The sequence below is a fragment of the Nerophis ophidion genome, linkage group LG09, assembly GCF_033978795.1.
Source record: "Nerophis ophidion isolate RoL-2023_Sa linkage group LG09, RoL_Noph_v1.0, whole genome shotgun sequence".
Classification (NCBI taxonomy): Eukaryota; Metazoa; Chordata; class Actinopteri; order Syngnathiformes; family Syngnathidae; genus Nerophis; species Nerophis ophidion.
The window spans coordinates 8097789-8114641 of record NC_084619.1 but is presented as its reverse complement, the minus strand read 5'-3'; the positions used below and the strand labels follow the sequence as shown (position 1 = coordinate 8114641).

The 16853-nt window shown below is 41.4% G+C and overlaps 1 protein-coding gene across 4 annotated transcripts in view; it reads left to right on the top strand.

Moving 5' to 3' along the window:
- The window catches only part of hps1 (HPS1 biogenesis of lysosomal organelles complex 3 subunit 1), a 53436-nt gene that overhangs the window by 4236 nt on the left and 32347 nt on the right, over positions 1-16853 (top strand). For all 4 annotated transcript variants that reach the window (XM_061910204.1, XM_061910202.1, XM_061910205.1 and 1 more), the window contains exons 4-5: positions 6893-7035; positions 7114-7222. In XM_061910204.1, the coding sequence (XP_061766188.1) occupies positions 6893-7035; positions 7114-7222 (252 nt within the window). The remainder of the gene's footprint in view (positions 1-6892; positions 7036-7113; positions 7223-16853) is intronic.

Here is a 16853-nt window from a genome sequence, read left to right as displayed (position 1 = left end):
AATAAAATGTTAAAAATGTGTCGTCGTTCAATATTATTATTTTTATTATCATTCAAGTTTTAAATCTCTAGATCAGGGGTGCCCATTACGTCGATCGCGAGCTACCAGTCGACCGCGGGGGGGGTGTCAGTCGATCTCCAGCCAGGCTTTTAAAAAAAATAGACCTAAAAATTTGTGATCATCAATCTTCACCAAATGACATTCACGGTACCGGAGGGTCTTGTGAGATGACGCTGGCTGCTGCAAGATCATTATTATGAAAATATGACCGAGAGGAAGGCGAGAAACACTTTTTATTTCAACAGACTCTCGCGCCGTACCTTCCGTCAAAACTCTAAAGGCCGACTGCACATTTCCTATCTTCACAATAAAAGCCCTGCTTCATGCTGCCTGCGCTAACAAAAAGAGCATAAATCTTAAATCTTTAAAAACGTCATATTGACAGATAGACCTAATGTTGATCTAGAGCAGGGGTGCCCACACTTTTTCTGCAGGTGAGCTACTTTTCAATTGACCAACTCGAGGGGATCTACCTCATTTATATATATCATTTATATTTATTTATTTATGAAAGAGACATTTTTGTAAACAACTTAAATGTGTTTAATGATAATACAAGCATGTGTAACACATATAGATGTCTTTCTTTCACGAAGACAAGAATATAAGTTGGTGTATTACCTGATTCTGATGACTTGCATTGATTGGAATCAGACAGTAATGATGATAACGCCCACATTTTCAAATGGAGGAGAAAAAAAGTTGTCCTTTCTGTACAATACCACATGAAAGTGGTTGGTTTTTGGCATCTAATTCATCCAGCTTCCATACACTTTACAAGAAAAACATTGGCGGCAAATTCCGTAGCTTGCTTGATTGACATTCACGGTACCGGAGGGTCTTGTGAGATGACGCTGGCTGCTGCAAGATCATTATTATGAAAATATGACCGAGAGGAAGGCGAGAAACACTTTTTATTTCAACAGACTCTCGCGCCGTACCTTCCGTCAAAACTCTAAAGGCCGACGGCACATTTCCTATCTTCACAATAAAAGCCCTGCTTCATGCTGCCTGCGCTAACTAAATACAGAGTCTCGGAAAACTGGTGTGCACAAGCGATCCCTCAGAAAGCTGGCGTGCACAAATGATGTGCACGCCAGCTTTCCGAGACTCTTATTTTGTTAGCGCAGGCAGCATGAAGCAGGGCTTTTATTGTGAAGATAGGAAATGTGAAGTCGGCCTTTAGAGTTTTGACGGAAGGGACGGCGCGAAAGTCTGTTGAAATAAAAAGTGTTTCTCGCCTTCCTCTCTGTCATTTTTTCATAATAATGAACTGGCAGCAGCCAGCGTCATCTCACAAGACCCTCGGGTGCCGTGAATGTCAATCAAGCAAGCTACGGAATTTGCCGCCAATGTTTTTCTTGTAAAGTGTATGGAAGCTGGATGAATTAGATGCCAAAAACCAACCACTTTCATGTGGTATTGTACAGAAAGGGCAACTTTTTTTCTCCTCCATTTGAAAATGTGGGCGTTATCATCATTACTGTCTGATTCCAATCAATGCAAGTCATCAGAATCAGGTAATACACCAACTTATGTTCCTGTCTTCGTAAAAGAAAGACATCTATATGTGTTACACATGCTTGTATTATCATTAAACACATTTAACTTGTTTACAAAAATGTATCTTTCAATAATAAATAAATATAAATGATATATATAAATGAGGTAGATCCCCTCGAGTTGGTCAATTGAAAAGTAGCTCGCCTGCAGAAAAAGTGTGGGCACCCCTGCTCTAGATCAACATTAGGTCTATCTGTCAATATGACGTTTTTAAAGATTTAAGATTTATGCTCTTTTTGTCAAAGAAAACCATGTTTATTGAAAAAAACACAAAATATGCAATGTTTTCACACAATAACATTTTTAAGTAGAATGTTTGAGAATATATAATAATTGGAGCCGGAAAAAGGTCAACAACTCATAAGACCATTGATTTTAATTCACTATTATTTTTTGTGCAATGACACTTAAAAACAAAACACACTGATCCAAAAGGGTCCTACTCATTAAAGTGTTAAAAAATAAATTATAATTTTTTTTTTTTACTGTTTACTTTTAACACAATGGTCTCGAGATCATTGTGCGGTTCGCAGCCGAGTGTGAAGCGACCGGAATGAGAATCAGCACCTCCAAGTCCGAGTCCATGGTTCTCGCCCGGAAAAGGGTGGAATGCCATCTCCGGGTTGGGGAGGAGACCCTGCCCCAAGTGGAGGAGTTCAAGTACCTAGGAGTCTTGTTCACGAGTGAGGGAAGAGTGGATCGTGAGATCGACAGGCGGATCGGTGCGGCGTCTTCAGTAATGCAGACGTTGTACCGATCCGTTGTGGTGAAGAAGGAGCTGAGCCGGAAGGCAAAGCTCTCAATTTACCGGTCGATCTACTTTCCCATCCTCACCTATGGTCATGAGCTTTGGGTCATGGCCGAAAGGATAAGATCACGGGTACAAGCGGCCGAAATGAGTTTGGGGCTCTCCCTTAGAGATAGGGTGAGAAGCTCTGCCATCCGGGAGGAACTCAAAGTAAAGCCGCTGCTCCTTTGCTCCTTCACATCGAGAGGAGCCAGATGAGGTGGTTCAGGCATCTGGTCAGGATGCCACCCGAACGCCTCCCTAGGGAGGTGTTTAGGGCACGTCCAACCGGTAGGAGGCCACGGGGAAGACCAAGGACACGTTGAGAAGACTATGTCTCCCGGGTGGCCTGGGAACGCCTTGGGTTCCCCCAGGAAGAGCTAGACGAAGTGGCTGGGGAAAGGGAAGTCTGGGTTTCCCTGCTTAGGCTGTTTAGGCTGTTGCCCCCGCGACCCGACCTCGGATAAGCGGAAGAAGATGGATGGATGGATGGATGGTCTCGAGATCAACTTCAGATTCATCCGTCAATTATAAGTTTTTTTTTTGTTTATGTTTTTTGTTTGTCCGTTTTAGGCCATTCTTAAAAAAAAAAAAAAAACAGCTCCGTTTTTTTATATGGCAAACACAAAATATCCAACATTCGCCCCAAAAAATATCTCAAAGTGGAATATTTAATGTGACGTAACTGGAGCCTTGAATTGGTCAATAATTCATAATTGGTTTTGATTCACCAATTTTTTTTTTTTTTAAAGAAAGAAACAGCCTGCTGGCAGCTTTGTGTTATTAGAGTAAACATTGCAACATGTTCTTGTTACATTTCACCTTTTTGTGTTTTACATTTTTTTCCATAGTATTTTTAAATTGTGCCGTGGGGCCGTTAAAAAATGACCTGCGGACCGCAAATGGCCCCCGGGGCGAACTTTATTCACTAAGTGCATAAATTATTTTCACATAAACAAACCCTCTCTGTAGCCTAAATCCATTCCTTCACAATGACGCATCAGGTTGGTCATGTGATGCTCGCAGAGGAACCAAGCCAAGTTTTACACTTGAATGCATGATTTCTGCTCACATGTTTCCTATGACAACTGCATTAAATCAAAAAGTACACAATGATGTATAAAGTTTAGAATGCATGCACCTTTTTAGGAACACCTGCACTAATGAAATTTGTTTCTAATATTTTGACCATCCATCCATCTATTTTCTACCGCTTGTCCCTTTTGGGGTCGCCAGGCCTGCTGGAGCCTATCTCAACTGCATTCGGGCGGAAGGCGGGGTACACCCTGGACAACTCGCCACCTCATCGCAGATATTTTGAGCATTTTATAAATATTATCACATCCCTCTACTGCAGGGGTCGGCAACCTTTACCACTCCAAGAGCCATTTTGACCCATTTCACACAAAAAAAATAAGACAATGGGGGCCGCAACCATTCTCGCGAATATCTGCTGGTGGTCACCCAGAGAACAATTAAAAGGGCGTGCTATGTAGCCATTGCCTTTGACGACTTCTACAACATGTACAAACAGCTTGCCAGTCCAGTAACATGTTGTATGTAGCTTCCGTAGATACACGTACACGACTGCAAGGCATACTTGTTCAACAGCCATACAGGTTACACTGAAGGTTGTGATATAAACAACTTTAACACTCTTACTAATATGCGCCACACTGTGAACCCACACCAAACAAGAATAACAAACACATTTCGGGAGAATATCTGCACTGTAACACATTATAAATGCAACATAACAATTACCCAGAATCCCATACATCCATGACTCTTCCTGGCTATATTATACACTCCGCTAGCACCAAAGAGCACTGGTTCTTGAACAGTTTGTAAATAAAAAAGTGTATATATTGAAAGTTTCACCATAGAAAACTATTTAAATATGAATAATCGTGTACGACCCTAAATGCTGTTTAAGTTCATTTTATGGAAGGTGCTTTATGTTCATTTACCCAAAATGGGACTATTTACTTTATTTGCATGCTTGGAAAAATTATAGGGTACACTTTATTTGTAATTATTACATTTGTCTCAATAATTTGATGACGTAACTGTTTAATTGCATATATGGCGGAAGGATCCGTGTGGTATTATGGTTTGGACACAAGGTATTATGGGTAATGGCAGTCAAGTATGGGGGAATTGAGCCATACAGTTTTTGGACCTCACTCTTACTTTTTCTAACTCATCCTTACTGTAACAAAGTCGCTTTATTTTTCCATTCATTTGCTCTACGTTGTTATTGTTTTACGTTTTTGAACAATTAAGTTCACAAAGTAAACGATACAAAACGAAGAGGAGCGTCTGGAGTTTTATTTTGTTGTTGCCGCAGCAAGCGGAGCAGGAGAAAGTAGAGGAGTGTCAAGCTAAGGCTTCATTAAGAATCTACAAATAGGTTCTGGACTCGCCAAAAGCCCATATTTTAGTGAAGGTTTGTACAATTTGAGCACAAAATAAAGGATTGAATAACTAACCAAAACATCTGCTACACGAGCTCGCGCACAGAAGTCCCTTTGGTGCCCTCACAAACGATCATAAATCACAACAATCTTTAACTTTAACAACTATAATCCTACAATAATAAACATTCGAACAAGTTAAATCCACTTACATTAACATTGGCAACGGAGGAGTGGATGGAAAAGGAGCAGGCAGACGGTAAGAGAGAAGGGAGGGATCGGTGTGCTTAAAAGAAATGCCACTGTAAAATAAGTCTGCTTTGGCATCTTTTTCCAGAAAAGTCTGGTCTCATCACAATTAAAACTTGCTGTGGTGCGAAGCCTGCTATATCGACTCTTCTAAATTTGTGAGCACCAGTAATGTACTCCTCGTAAAGTCTTTCTTTAACACCACAGCAATTCTCTCCTTCCCATGCTGGTTTGTTCTCTTTTGGGTACTCGTATTGGGTTAGCAAAATGGACAAAACTTGTCAAAAGCTGAAAAGACTCAAGTAGTGTAGTGTACTGCACAGCAAGTGACGTGGAGGACTCCGCCGCTCAAAAAATGTGGCGCCCTACTTTTTGCCTGCAGCCTGAACACAAAATGAATGAATGAAACATTCCTACACAGAGACATGGTTCGCACATGGTGGCATATTTGACTGGACCTGAACGTTCATAAATCGAAAAGTTTGCAAATACCGTATTTCCTTGAATTGCCAGCCGGGTATATATTATGCGCATGATACGTTTCACCGCTTGGTCAAACTCGTTTTGCAGAATAATTACCATGTGCCTCGTTTTACCGCCGGGTCAAACTCGTCACGTCACGAGTGAGACTTCACCTTGACAACAACAGTTTTCTAAAATGGACTTTCAATCAAAGCAGGAGGTAATAATTAAAGGAAGATCTCCATCGAGACAGAGAGACTTTTAAAACTGAAGAAAGATAAGGAAGACTTCTAGAAACAAGTTATCGATGCTTTTGTTCAGAAGGAGCTGCGCATGGACTTCATTTATAAGTAAAGATAAGACCATAATAACGTTTTTTTTTTTTTAATTAAATGTGCTTTTCATGATGGTATCCTTACATCACACTCAAATTTATAAGCGCAGGCCTAAATACACAGCATGCCTTTGGTAAGCGCCGGAGTGAGAAGAGGTTTTAAGTGAGATACCGCCCCAGCGCTAATTCAAGGAAATACGGTATTTCGTATATCGAGTTGAAAGTATGAAAATACTAAACTTAAAACAGTTTTTTGTTTTTAAAGAGGAGCATTAATTTGTGTTTGGCTAAACTTACCAGTCATGATAGTTAATTAAATTAATGGCATGACGCAGTAGGTCGAATGATGCGGACACATTTGTTACTGGATATTTTCTAATACGCTTCTGACTTGGAATCTTTGTATGTGTAATAATAATTATTTAATGCCTGTTTACATTGACAAATATTTTAGATTGCGATATTGTTCAATGAAGGATACTTATTACATATGTCTAGCTTTTGTGCTATTCTTTGCTCAGCTGTTGCGTAGCTGCTAGCTCCTAGTAGCCTACAGACTACCATATTTACCTTTTCTGAATGACTTGACTAAAATAGAACAAAATACCAACCTTGTGTGTTTATTAAATGTTAACAGCTGTGCACAAGTAAACACTTGAGAGTTTACATGCAAGCCGATATCATCCGATGCTTGTTTTTTTTTTTTTTTTGCTGATATCAGACCAATATCCGTTGTTAATATCGGATCAGGACACTCCTACTAAATATAGTCCATCCATCCATCCATTTTCTACTGCTTATTCCCTTTTGGGGTCGCGGGGGGCGCTGGCGCCTATCTCAGCTACAATCTGGCGGAAGGCGGGGTACACCCTGGACAAGTCGCCACCTCATCGCAGGGCCAACACAGATAGACAGACAACATTCACACTCACATTCACATATATTCTATTTTCTTAAAGTTAAGTTAGCACTGGGTAGTTTCATCCATTTTGGAAGCTCACATTTTGTGTCCCCCTTCAGTTTGACGAGTGTCTCTACATCGCCGTGAACGGCGACGGGCAGGAGGAAGAGGATGATCTGAGGAGGAAGATCTACGTGACCAAGAAGATGATCGAGGTGCTCTTCGGCATGGTCACCCTCAGCGGCGGCCTGCTCAGGAGGGAGTAAGAGAGGACGGCAACACGCACTGTGACCGCCAACTGACATCCATGTGTACCATCGTGTGTTCTGTTGATCTCCAGGCTGCGTCCACAAGACACGGAGCAAAGAGGCCGTCTGTGGAAACACCTGCAGGGCCTGCTGGACTCTTATAGCAACCTCCGAGAGAACGACCAGAGCTTCTTAGTGGAGGTAGGTGTAGGTCAGGTGTCACCGCAAGGACCAGATGAGTCGCCCGCTGGCCTGTTCTAAAAATAGTTCAAATCGCAGCACTTACCAGTGAGCTGCCTCTATTTTTTAAATTGTATTTATTTACTAGCAAGCTGGTCTCGCTTTGCTCAACATTTTTAATTCTAAGAGAGACAAAACTCAAATAGAATTTGAAAATCCCCAAAATATTTTAAAGACTTGGTCTTCACTTGTTTAAATAAATTCAGTTATTTTTTTACTTTGCTTCTTATAACTTTCAGAAAAACAGTTTTAGAGAAAAAATACAACCCATCCATCCATCCATCTTCTTCCGCTTATCCGAGGTCGGGTCGCGGGGGCAACAGCCTAAGCAGGGAAACCAAGACTTCCCTCTCCCCAGCCACTTCGTCTAGCTCTTCCCGGGGGATCCCAAGGCGTTCCCAGGCCAGCCGGGAGACATAGTCTTCCCAACATGTCCTGGGTCTTCCCCGTGGCCTCCTACCGGTTGGACGTGCCCTAAACACCTCCCTAGGGAGGCGTTCTGGTGGCATCCTGACCAGATGCCCGAACCACCTCATCTGGCTCCTCTCGATGTGAAGGAGCAGCGGCTTTACTTTGATTGGTTTAGCTCGGTTGGTAGAGTGGCCGTGCCAGCAACTTGAGGGTTGCAGGTTCGATTCCCGCTTCCGCCATCCTAGTCACTGCCGTTGTGTCCTTGGGCAAGACACTTTACCCACCTGCTCCCAGTGCCACCCAAACTGGTTTAAATGTAATTTAGATATTGGGTTTCATTATGTAAAGCGCTTTGAGTCACTAGAGAAAAGCGCTATATAAATATAATTCACTTCACTTCACTTCCTCCCGGATGGCAGAGCTTCTCACCCTATCTCTAAGGGAGAGCCCCAAACTCATTTCGGCCGCTTGTACCCGTGATCTTATCCTTTCGGTCATGACCCAAAGCTCATGACCATAGGTGAGGATGGGAACGTAGATCGATCGGTAAATTGAGAGCTTTGCCTTCCGGCTCAGCTCCTTCTTCACCACAACGGATCGGTACAACGTCCGCATTACTGAAGACGCCGCACCGATCCGCCTGTCGATCTCACGATCCACTCTTCCCCCACTCGTGAACAAGACTCCTAGGTACTTGAACTCCTCCACTTGGGGCAGGGTCTCCTCTCCAACCCGGAGATGGCATTCCACCCTTTTCCAGGCGAGAACCATGGACTCGGACTTGGAGGTCCTGATTCTCATTCCGGTCGCTTCACACTCGGCTGCGAACCGATCCAGTGAGAGCTGAAGATCCCGGTCAGATGAAGCCATCAGGACCACATCATCTGCAAAAAGCAGAGACCTAATCCTGCGGTCACCAAACCGGAACCCCTCAACGCCTTGACTGCCCCTAGAAATTCTGTCCATAAAAGTGATGAACAGAATGGGTGACAAAGGACAGCCTTGGCGGAGTCCAACCCTCACTGGAAATGTGTTTGACTTACTGCCAGCAATGCGGACCAAGCTCTGACACTGATCATACAGGGAGCGGACCGCCACAATAAGACAGTCCGATACCCCATACTCTAAAATACAACCCTAAAAACGATTTTCGGATTTTTAAACACATATACCTTTTTACCTTTTAAATTCCTTCCTCTTCTTTCCTGACATTTTAAATCAATGTTTAAGTATTTTTTTTTTCTATTGTATAGAATAATAAATACATTTTAATTTAATTCTTCATTTTAGCTTCTGTTTTTTCGACAAAGAATATTTGTGAAATATTTCTTCAAACTTATTCGGATTAAAATTAAAAAAAATGTCAAATCTAGAAAATCTGTAGAATGAAATTTAAATCTTATTTAAAAGTCCTTTGAATTTCTTTTAAAAATTTTGTTCTGGAAAATCTAGAAGAAATAAGGATTTGTCTTTGTTAGAAATATAGCTTGAACCAATTTTGTATATATTCTAACAAAGTGCAGATTGGATTTTAACCTATTTAAAACATGTCATCAAAATTGTAAAATTAATCTTAATCAGGAAAAATTACTAATGATGTTCCATAATTTTTTTTTTTTTTTCAAAAAGATTAGAATTAGCTAGTTTTTCTCTTCATTTTTTTCGGTTGAATATCCAATTTTAAAGAGTCGAAATTAAAGATAAACTATGTTTCAAAATTCTATTTTCATTTTTTTCGTGTTTTCTCCTCTTTTAAACCGTTCAATTAAGTGTTTTTTCATCATTTATTCTCTACAAAAAACCTTCCGTAAAAGGAAAAAAAATGTACGACGGAATGACAGACAGAAATGCCCTTGGCATTAATCAGTACCCAAGAAGTAGCTCTTGGTTTCAAAAAGGTTGGTGACCCCTGGTGTAGGTTGTAATGATACCTTCTAAGGTGCAGTTGCAAGTTAGGTACTCTACACTGAAAAATAGAGGTACCAGAATTGACCTAAAATAGTACTCTATCTGTCGCTGGGGATGTACCTTTTTGAGAGACTTTACTGTACTCTTCAGTCCAGGTCTATTGATTGATTGATTGATACTTTTATTAGTAGATTGCACAGTACAGTACATATTCCGTACAATTGACCACTAAATGGTAACACCCCAATAAGTTTTTCAACTTGTTTAAGTCGGGGTCCACGTTAATCATTCTATTTGTGTACATTATAAAATTGTACCAGTTAAAATACAAACATTCTAACACACTTTTAATTTTCCTGAAGGAACTCTCCTGAAGGAATGAATAAAGTACTATCTATCTATCTATCTATCTATCTATCTATCTATCTATCTATCTATCTATCTATCTATCTATCTATCTATCTATCTATCTATCTATCTATCTATCTATCTATCTATCCATCCATCCATCCATCCATCCATCCATCCATCCATCCATCCATCCATCCATCCATCCATCCATCCATCCATCCATCCATCCATCCATCCATCCATCCATCCATCCATCCATCCATCCATCCATCCATCCATCCATCCATCCATCCATCCATCCATCCATCCATCCATCCATCCATCCATCCATCCATCCATCCATCCATCCATCCATCCATCCATCCATCCATCCATCTATCTATCTATCTGTGAATGAATGATGGGTTCCCACTTCTTTGTGAGCGCTTTGAGTATCTAACAATAGAAAAGCGCGATATAAATCCATCCATCCATCCATCCATTTTCTACCGCTTATTCCCTTTCGGGGTCGCGGGGGGCGCTGGCGCCTATCTCAGCTACAATCGGGCGGAAGGCAGGGTACACCCTCCAATTCATTATTATTATCTATCTATCTATCTATCTATCCATCTATCCATCTATCCATCTATCCATCTATCCATCTATCTATCTATCTGTGAATGAATGATGGGTTCCCACTTCTTTGTGAGCGCTTTGAGTATCTAACAATAGAAAAGCGCGATATAAATCCAATTCATTATTATTATTATCTATCTATCTATCTATCTATCTATCTATCTATCTATCTATCTATCTATCTATCTATCTATCTATCTATCTATCTATCTATCATCTATCTATCTATCATCTATCTATCTATCTATCTATCTATCTATCTGTGAATGAATGATGGGTTCCCACTTCTTTGTGAGCGCTTTGAGTATCTAACAATAGAAAAGCGCGATATAAATCCAATTCATTATTATTATTATCTATCTATCTATCTATCTATCTATCTATCTATCTATCTATCTATCTATCTATCTATCTATCTATCTATCTATCTATCTATCTATCTATCTATCTATCTCAGTGGTTCTCAAGTGGGCGTACGCGTACCCCTGGGGGTACTTGAAGGTATGCCAAGGGGTACAGGAGATTTTTTAAAAATAGCAACAATTAAAAAATCCTTTATAAATATATTTATTGAATAATACTTCAACAAAATGTGAAAAGAAATACAACAATGCAATATTAAGTGTTGACAGCTAGATTTTTTGTGGACATGTTCCATAAATATTGATGTTAAAGATTTTTTTTTTTGCAATCCCCAAAGAGGGCACTTTAAGTGGATTACTTCTATGTGTAGAAATCTTTATTTATAATTGAATCACTTGTTTATTTTTCAACAAGTTTTTAGTTTTATCTTTTTTTCCATATAGTTCAAGAAAGACCACTACAAATGAGCAATATTTTGCACTATTATACAATTTAATAAATCCGAAACTGATGACATAGTGCTGTATTTTACTTCTTGATCTCTTTTTACGGTGGCAGAGGGGTTAGTGCGTCTGCCTCACAATACGAAGGTCCTGCAGTCCTGGGTTCAAATCCAGGCTCGGAATCTTTCTGTGTGGAGTTTGCATGTTCTCCCCGTGAATGCGTGGGTTCCCTCCGGATACTCCGGCTTCCTCCCACCTCCAAAGACATGCACCTGGGGATAGGTTGATTGGCAACCTTAAATTGGCCCTAGTGTGTGAATGTGAGTGTGAGTGTTGTCTGTCTATATGTGTTGGCCCTGCGATGAGGTGGCGACTTGTCCAGGGTGTACCCCACCTTCCGCCCGATTGTAGCTGAGATAGGCGCCAGCGCCCCCCGCGACCCCGAAAGGGAATAAGCGGTAGAAAATGGATGGATGGATGGATCTCTTTTTATCAACAATAAATGCTTTGCTCTGATTAGGGGGTACTTGAATTAAAAAAATGTTCACTGGGGGTACATCACTGAAAAAAGGTTGAGAACCACTGATCTATCTAATCCCATACAGCCCAAAGTGCAACACAAGGCAGAAAGCTCTTAAATAGCTGATATTGCCAGAATTATGTAGTGAAGTGAAGTGAATTATATTTATATAGCGCTTTCCTCAAGTGACTCAAAGCGCTTTACATAGTGACACCCAATATCTAAGTTACATTTAAACCAGTGTGGGTGGCACTGGGAGCAGGTGGGTAAAGCGTCTTGCCCAAGGACACAACGGCAGTGACTAGGATGGCACAAGCGGGAATCGAACCTGCAACCCTCAAGTTGCTGGCATGGCCACTCTACCAACCGAGCCATGTTTGTGCATGAACACATAATTATTCATTCATTAACAGGGCTGTTGGTAATGTTTACACAGATGTCTAGAGCAGGCCTGGGCGGTTATTTGGACTCAGTGGGGCCACATTTAGAGAAAAAGAATGTGTCTGGAGACCGGTATGTTTATCTATCTATCTATGTATATATATATACAGTCGCGACCAAAAGTTTACATACACATCACATGGACAAAGATAAGATCTTCTGGAGGAAAGTTCTGTGGTCAGATGAAACAAAAATTTAGCTATTTGGTCACAATACGCAGCGATATGTTTGGAGAAGGGCTTCATGGTGGGAGAGGGGTTAGTGCGTCTGCCTCACAATACGAAGTTCCTGCAGTCCTGGGTTCAAATCCAGGCTCGGGATCTTTCTGTGTGGAGTTTGCATGTTCTCCCCGTGAATGCGTGGGTTCCCTCCGGGTACTCCGGCTTCCTCCCACTTCCACAGACATGCACCTGGGGATAGGTTGATTGGCAACACTAAATGGTCCCTAGTGTGTGAATGTGAGTGTGAATGTTGTCTGTCTATCTGTGTTGGCCCTGCGATGAGGTGGCGACTTGTCCAGGGTGTACCCCGCCTTCCGCCTGATTGTAGCTGAGATAGGCGCCAGCGCCCCCCGCCACCCCAAACGGGAATAAGCGGCAGAAAATGGATGGAAATGGATGTTTGGAGAAGAAAAAGTGAGGCCTTTAATCCCGAGAACACCATGCTTGGTGATGATAGTATTATGCTCTGGACCTGTTTTGCTGCCAATGGAACTGGTGCTGTACAGAGAGTAAATGGGACAATGAAAAAGGAGGATTACCACCAAATTCTTCAGGACAAACTAAAATCATCAGCCCGGAGGTTGGGTCTTGGGCGCAGTTGGGTGTTCCAACAGGACAATGACCTCGAACGCACGTCAAAAGTGGTAAAGGAGTGGTTAAATCAGGCTAGAATTAAGGTTTTTGAATAGCCATCCCAACGTCATGACTTAAACGTGTGGACAATGCTGAAGAAACAAGTCCATGTCAGAAAACCTACAAATTTACCTGAACTGCGGCAATTTTGTCAAGAGGAGTGGTCAAAAATTCAACCAGACGCTTGCCAGAAGCCTGTGGATGACTACCAAAAGCGCCTTATTGCAGTGAAACTTGCGCCCAACTGCGCCCAAGACCCAACCTCCCGGCTGATGATTTTAGGTTGTCCTGAAGAATTTGGAGGTAATCCTCCTTTTTCATTGTCCCATTTAGTCTGTGTGAAGCACCAGTTCCATTGGCAGCGAAACAGGTCCAGTGCATAATAGTATCACCACCATGCTTGACGGTAGGCTTGGTGTTCCTGGTATTGAAGGACTCACCTTCTCTCCTCCAAACATATTGCTGGGTATTGTGGCCAAACAGTTAAATTTTTGTTTCATCTGACATTCCAGGGACAAAGATAAGACCCTGTGGAGGAAAGTTCCATGGTCAGGGACATATAACTAAATTTTAACACTGCTGTACTGTATACTTTTGACCCAGCAGATTTGCTCACATTTTCAGTAGACCCATAATAAATTCATAAAAGAACCAAACTTCATGAATATTTTTTGTGACCAACAAGTGTGTGCTCCAATCAATCTATTACAAAAAAATAAGAGTTGTAGAAATTATTTGAAACTCAAGACAGTCATGACTATATATTCTTTACAAGTGTATGTAAACTTTGATTGCAACTGTATATAAATATACACACACATAAATAAGCTGAGACAATCTGCTGTAATATATTTGTGTGTTTGGGTCCTATTTTTAGGAACACTAATACAAAAACTCCCAATAATGTTTGACAGAATGCTAAAACGTAATGACAGACCACCTTAAAAAAACAAAATGGAATTTAACATTTTCTACTGAATGACACACCCAGACAGTACATGACAATACTGTGGGATTTACGATATTAACTATGAACGGTAAAACACCGAATATTGACAACATACGAACGGCGCTCTGACTTCTCACGTCCCTTCTGGAACGAAATATTTTACAATCTAGCAAAACACAAGAAAAATGCAACAAACACGGCGAAATATGAATGCGAAGGGTAAAAAAACATCACTGGATTAAATATCACTTTTCTTGCAGTACTTTGTTGTGAAAATCTCCTTCCGCGTCTGTCCCTGACACTCGCATTTCAGGCTTGCCGTTCTGGAAACACTCTGTGGAAACGCTCCCCACCCACACTGCTTAGTACCTCGTCTGAGCAGCTGTGACTTAGATTACCATAGTAACTATTTTTTTATGCCAAAGTGCAGATTCCAACCATTGAAATACTTTGTATAGTTCAAGACTTCTGGTAATTTGAAAACATCACTGGACATCATAATGGCAGCTACAGTTTCCATCTCAAAGATCGAAATAAATTATTTAGGAATGTCCGGCGGGCCAGATTGAAAAGCTTAACGGGCCGTGTGCGGCCTTCGGGACTTAATATGTCCAGGTCTGGTCTAGAGGGCGCCTACTTTCCAATGTATTTTACATTCAACCCTTCTTCGATTACGCTTGCACCTCCTGGTACCCCAGCACCTCCAAAACCCTCAAATCTAGACTCCAAACATCCCAGAATAAGCTAGTCCGGTCACTTTTAGACCTCCACCCCAGATCACACCTCAATCCAACCCACTTCTCCAAAGTGGGCTGGCTCAGGGTGGAGGACAGAGTAAAACAACTTGCACTGAGCCTGGTCTATAAAATCCGCTACACCTCCTTGATACCGAAGTACATGTCAAACTACTTCCCATAACCACAACACCAGGGGCAGCTCCACAAACCACGTAAAACCCAGATTCCGATCCAACAAAGGTCTTAACTCATTCTCTTTCTATGCCACATCAATGTGGAATGCACTCCCAACAGGTATAAAAGTAAGTGCATCTCTATATTCCTTCAAAACCGCTCTAAAACAACACCTCCAGGCAACTTCAACACTTTACTAATACCCTCCTCCATTCACATCCCATCTCTCCGGATTATAAACAACTCAAATGTACTTCTAATGTATATACTTGTTCTTATGCTATGTGAACTCACTATGTTCTCTGCTGGCTGTACATATCCTACTAAATAAGACCTACACTGTTTCAATGTCCACATTTCTCTGTTGATGCAATTGTTGATGACTGAAGTTCTGATATCAACCAAAGCTCCTCATCCCACCCCCCGGATTGTAAATAATGTAAATAATTCAATGTATATACTATGATGATTAACTTGTGTGATGACTGTATTATGTTGATAGTATATATTTGTACCATGAATTGATTAACGTGGACTCCGACTTAAACAAGTTGAAAAACTTATTGGGGTGTTACCATTTAGTGGTCAATTGTACGGAATATGTACTGAACTGTGCAATCTACTAATAAAAGTATCAATCAATCAATCAATAGTATATCCCGCCTTCTTCCGGCTTCTAGGATGTAATGATGTAACTACGAGCGTACGTAACACATAGGTGTTGTTCACTAATAATAGCGAATTGGATAGTTAGCGTTTGTTGTGATCCGCTGCCCGGCTCATATTGTGGTTCTGATTTTTGGGTCTTTTTGTGTTTTCGTTTGGTTTTGGACTCATTCGGTTCCGGTGTGTGCGCCTCTCAGTTGTTTCCATGGTTTGTCATTGTTTTCACCTGCCGTTTGCCCCTGACACGCACGTGTCTTGTGATTGCTGTCTTTATTTAAGCCTGCCTTCTACGTTCATTCAGTCTTGCTTCCTAATTTGCCATACACAACAAGTGATGACGTTTGTTCTCGGTTCTGTTTATCCTAGCTTCCATGTTAAGGCTCTTTAGTGTTTCCTAGCTCCCATGCTAGTTCTTTTGCTTTCGTCTAAGTCTGTTTTATTCTAAAATAAATCATTTCCTAGCTGCATGCTCTGTCCAAAGCCAGTCGCATCCTTGGGAGAACACAACCCGCATCACCATGCGACCAACGCGTCACAGCGTTAGCAGTCATTGAATGTATGTTCTATCATAACAACAACATGACTGCAAATTGATTGTTGCTTCTCTTTGACTGCGTTTGTATGTTTGCACGCGTTCCCTGCGCATATGTGTTGACGAGACTGGGTGAGTGACAGCCGAAAACACAGATTATTTTATAAAAGCCGGTAAAAAAATGTAATACACAAACTTTGTAATTGTGAAAAATATACACTGTTTTAACAAAAATCGGGCTTCACGGTGGCAGAGGGGTTAGTGCGTCTGCCTCACAATACGAAGGTCCTGCAGTCCTGGGTTCAAATCCAGGCTCGGGATCTTTCTGTGTGGAGTTTGCATGTTCTCCCCGTGAATGCGTGGGTTCCCTCCGGGTACTCCGGCTTCCTCCCACTTCCAAAGACATGCACCTGGGGATAGGTTGATTGGCAACACTAAATTGGCCCTAGTGTGTGAATGTTGTCTGTCTATCTGTGTTGGCCCTGCGATGAGGTGGCGACTTGTCCAGGGTGTACCCCGCCTTCCGCCCGATTGTAGCTGAGATAGGCGCCAGCGCCCCTTGCGACCCCGAAAGGGAATAAGCGGTAGAAAATGGATGGATGGATTAACAAAAATCTGTTGTGTTAAA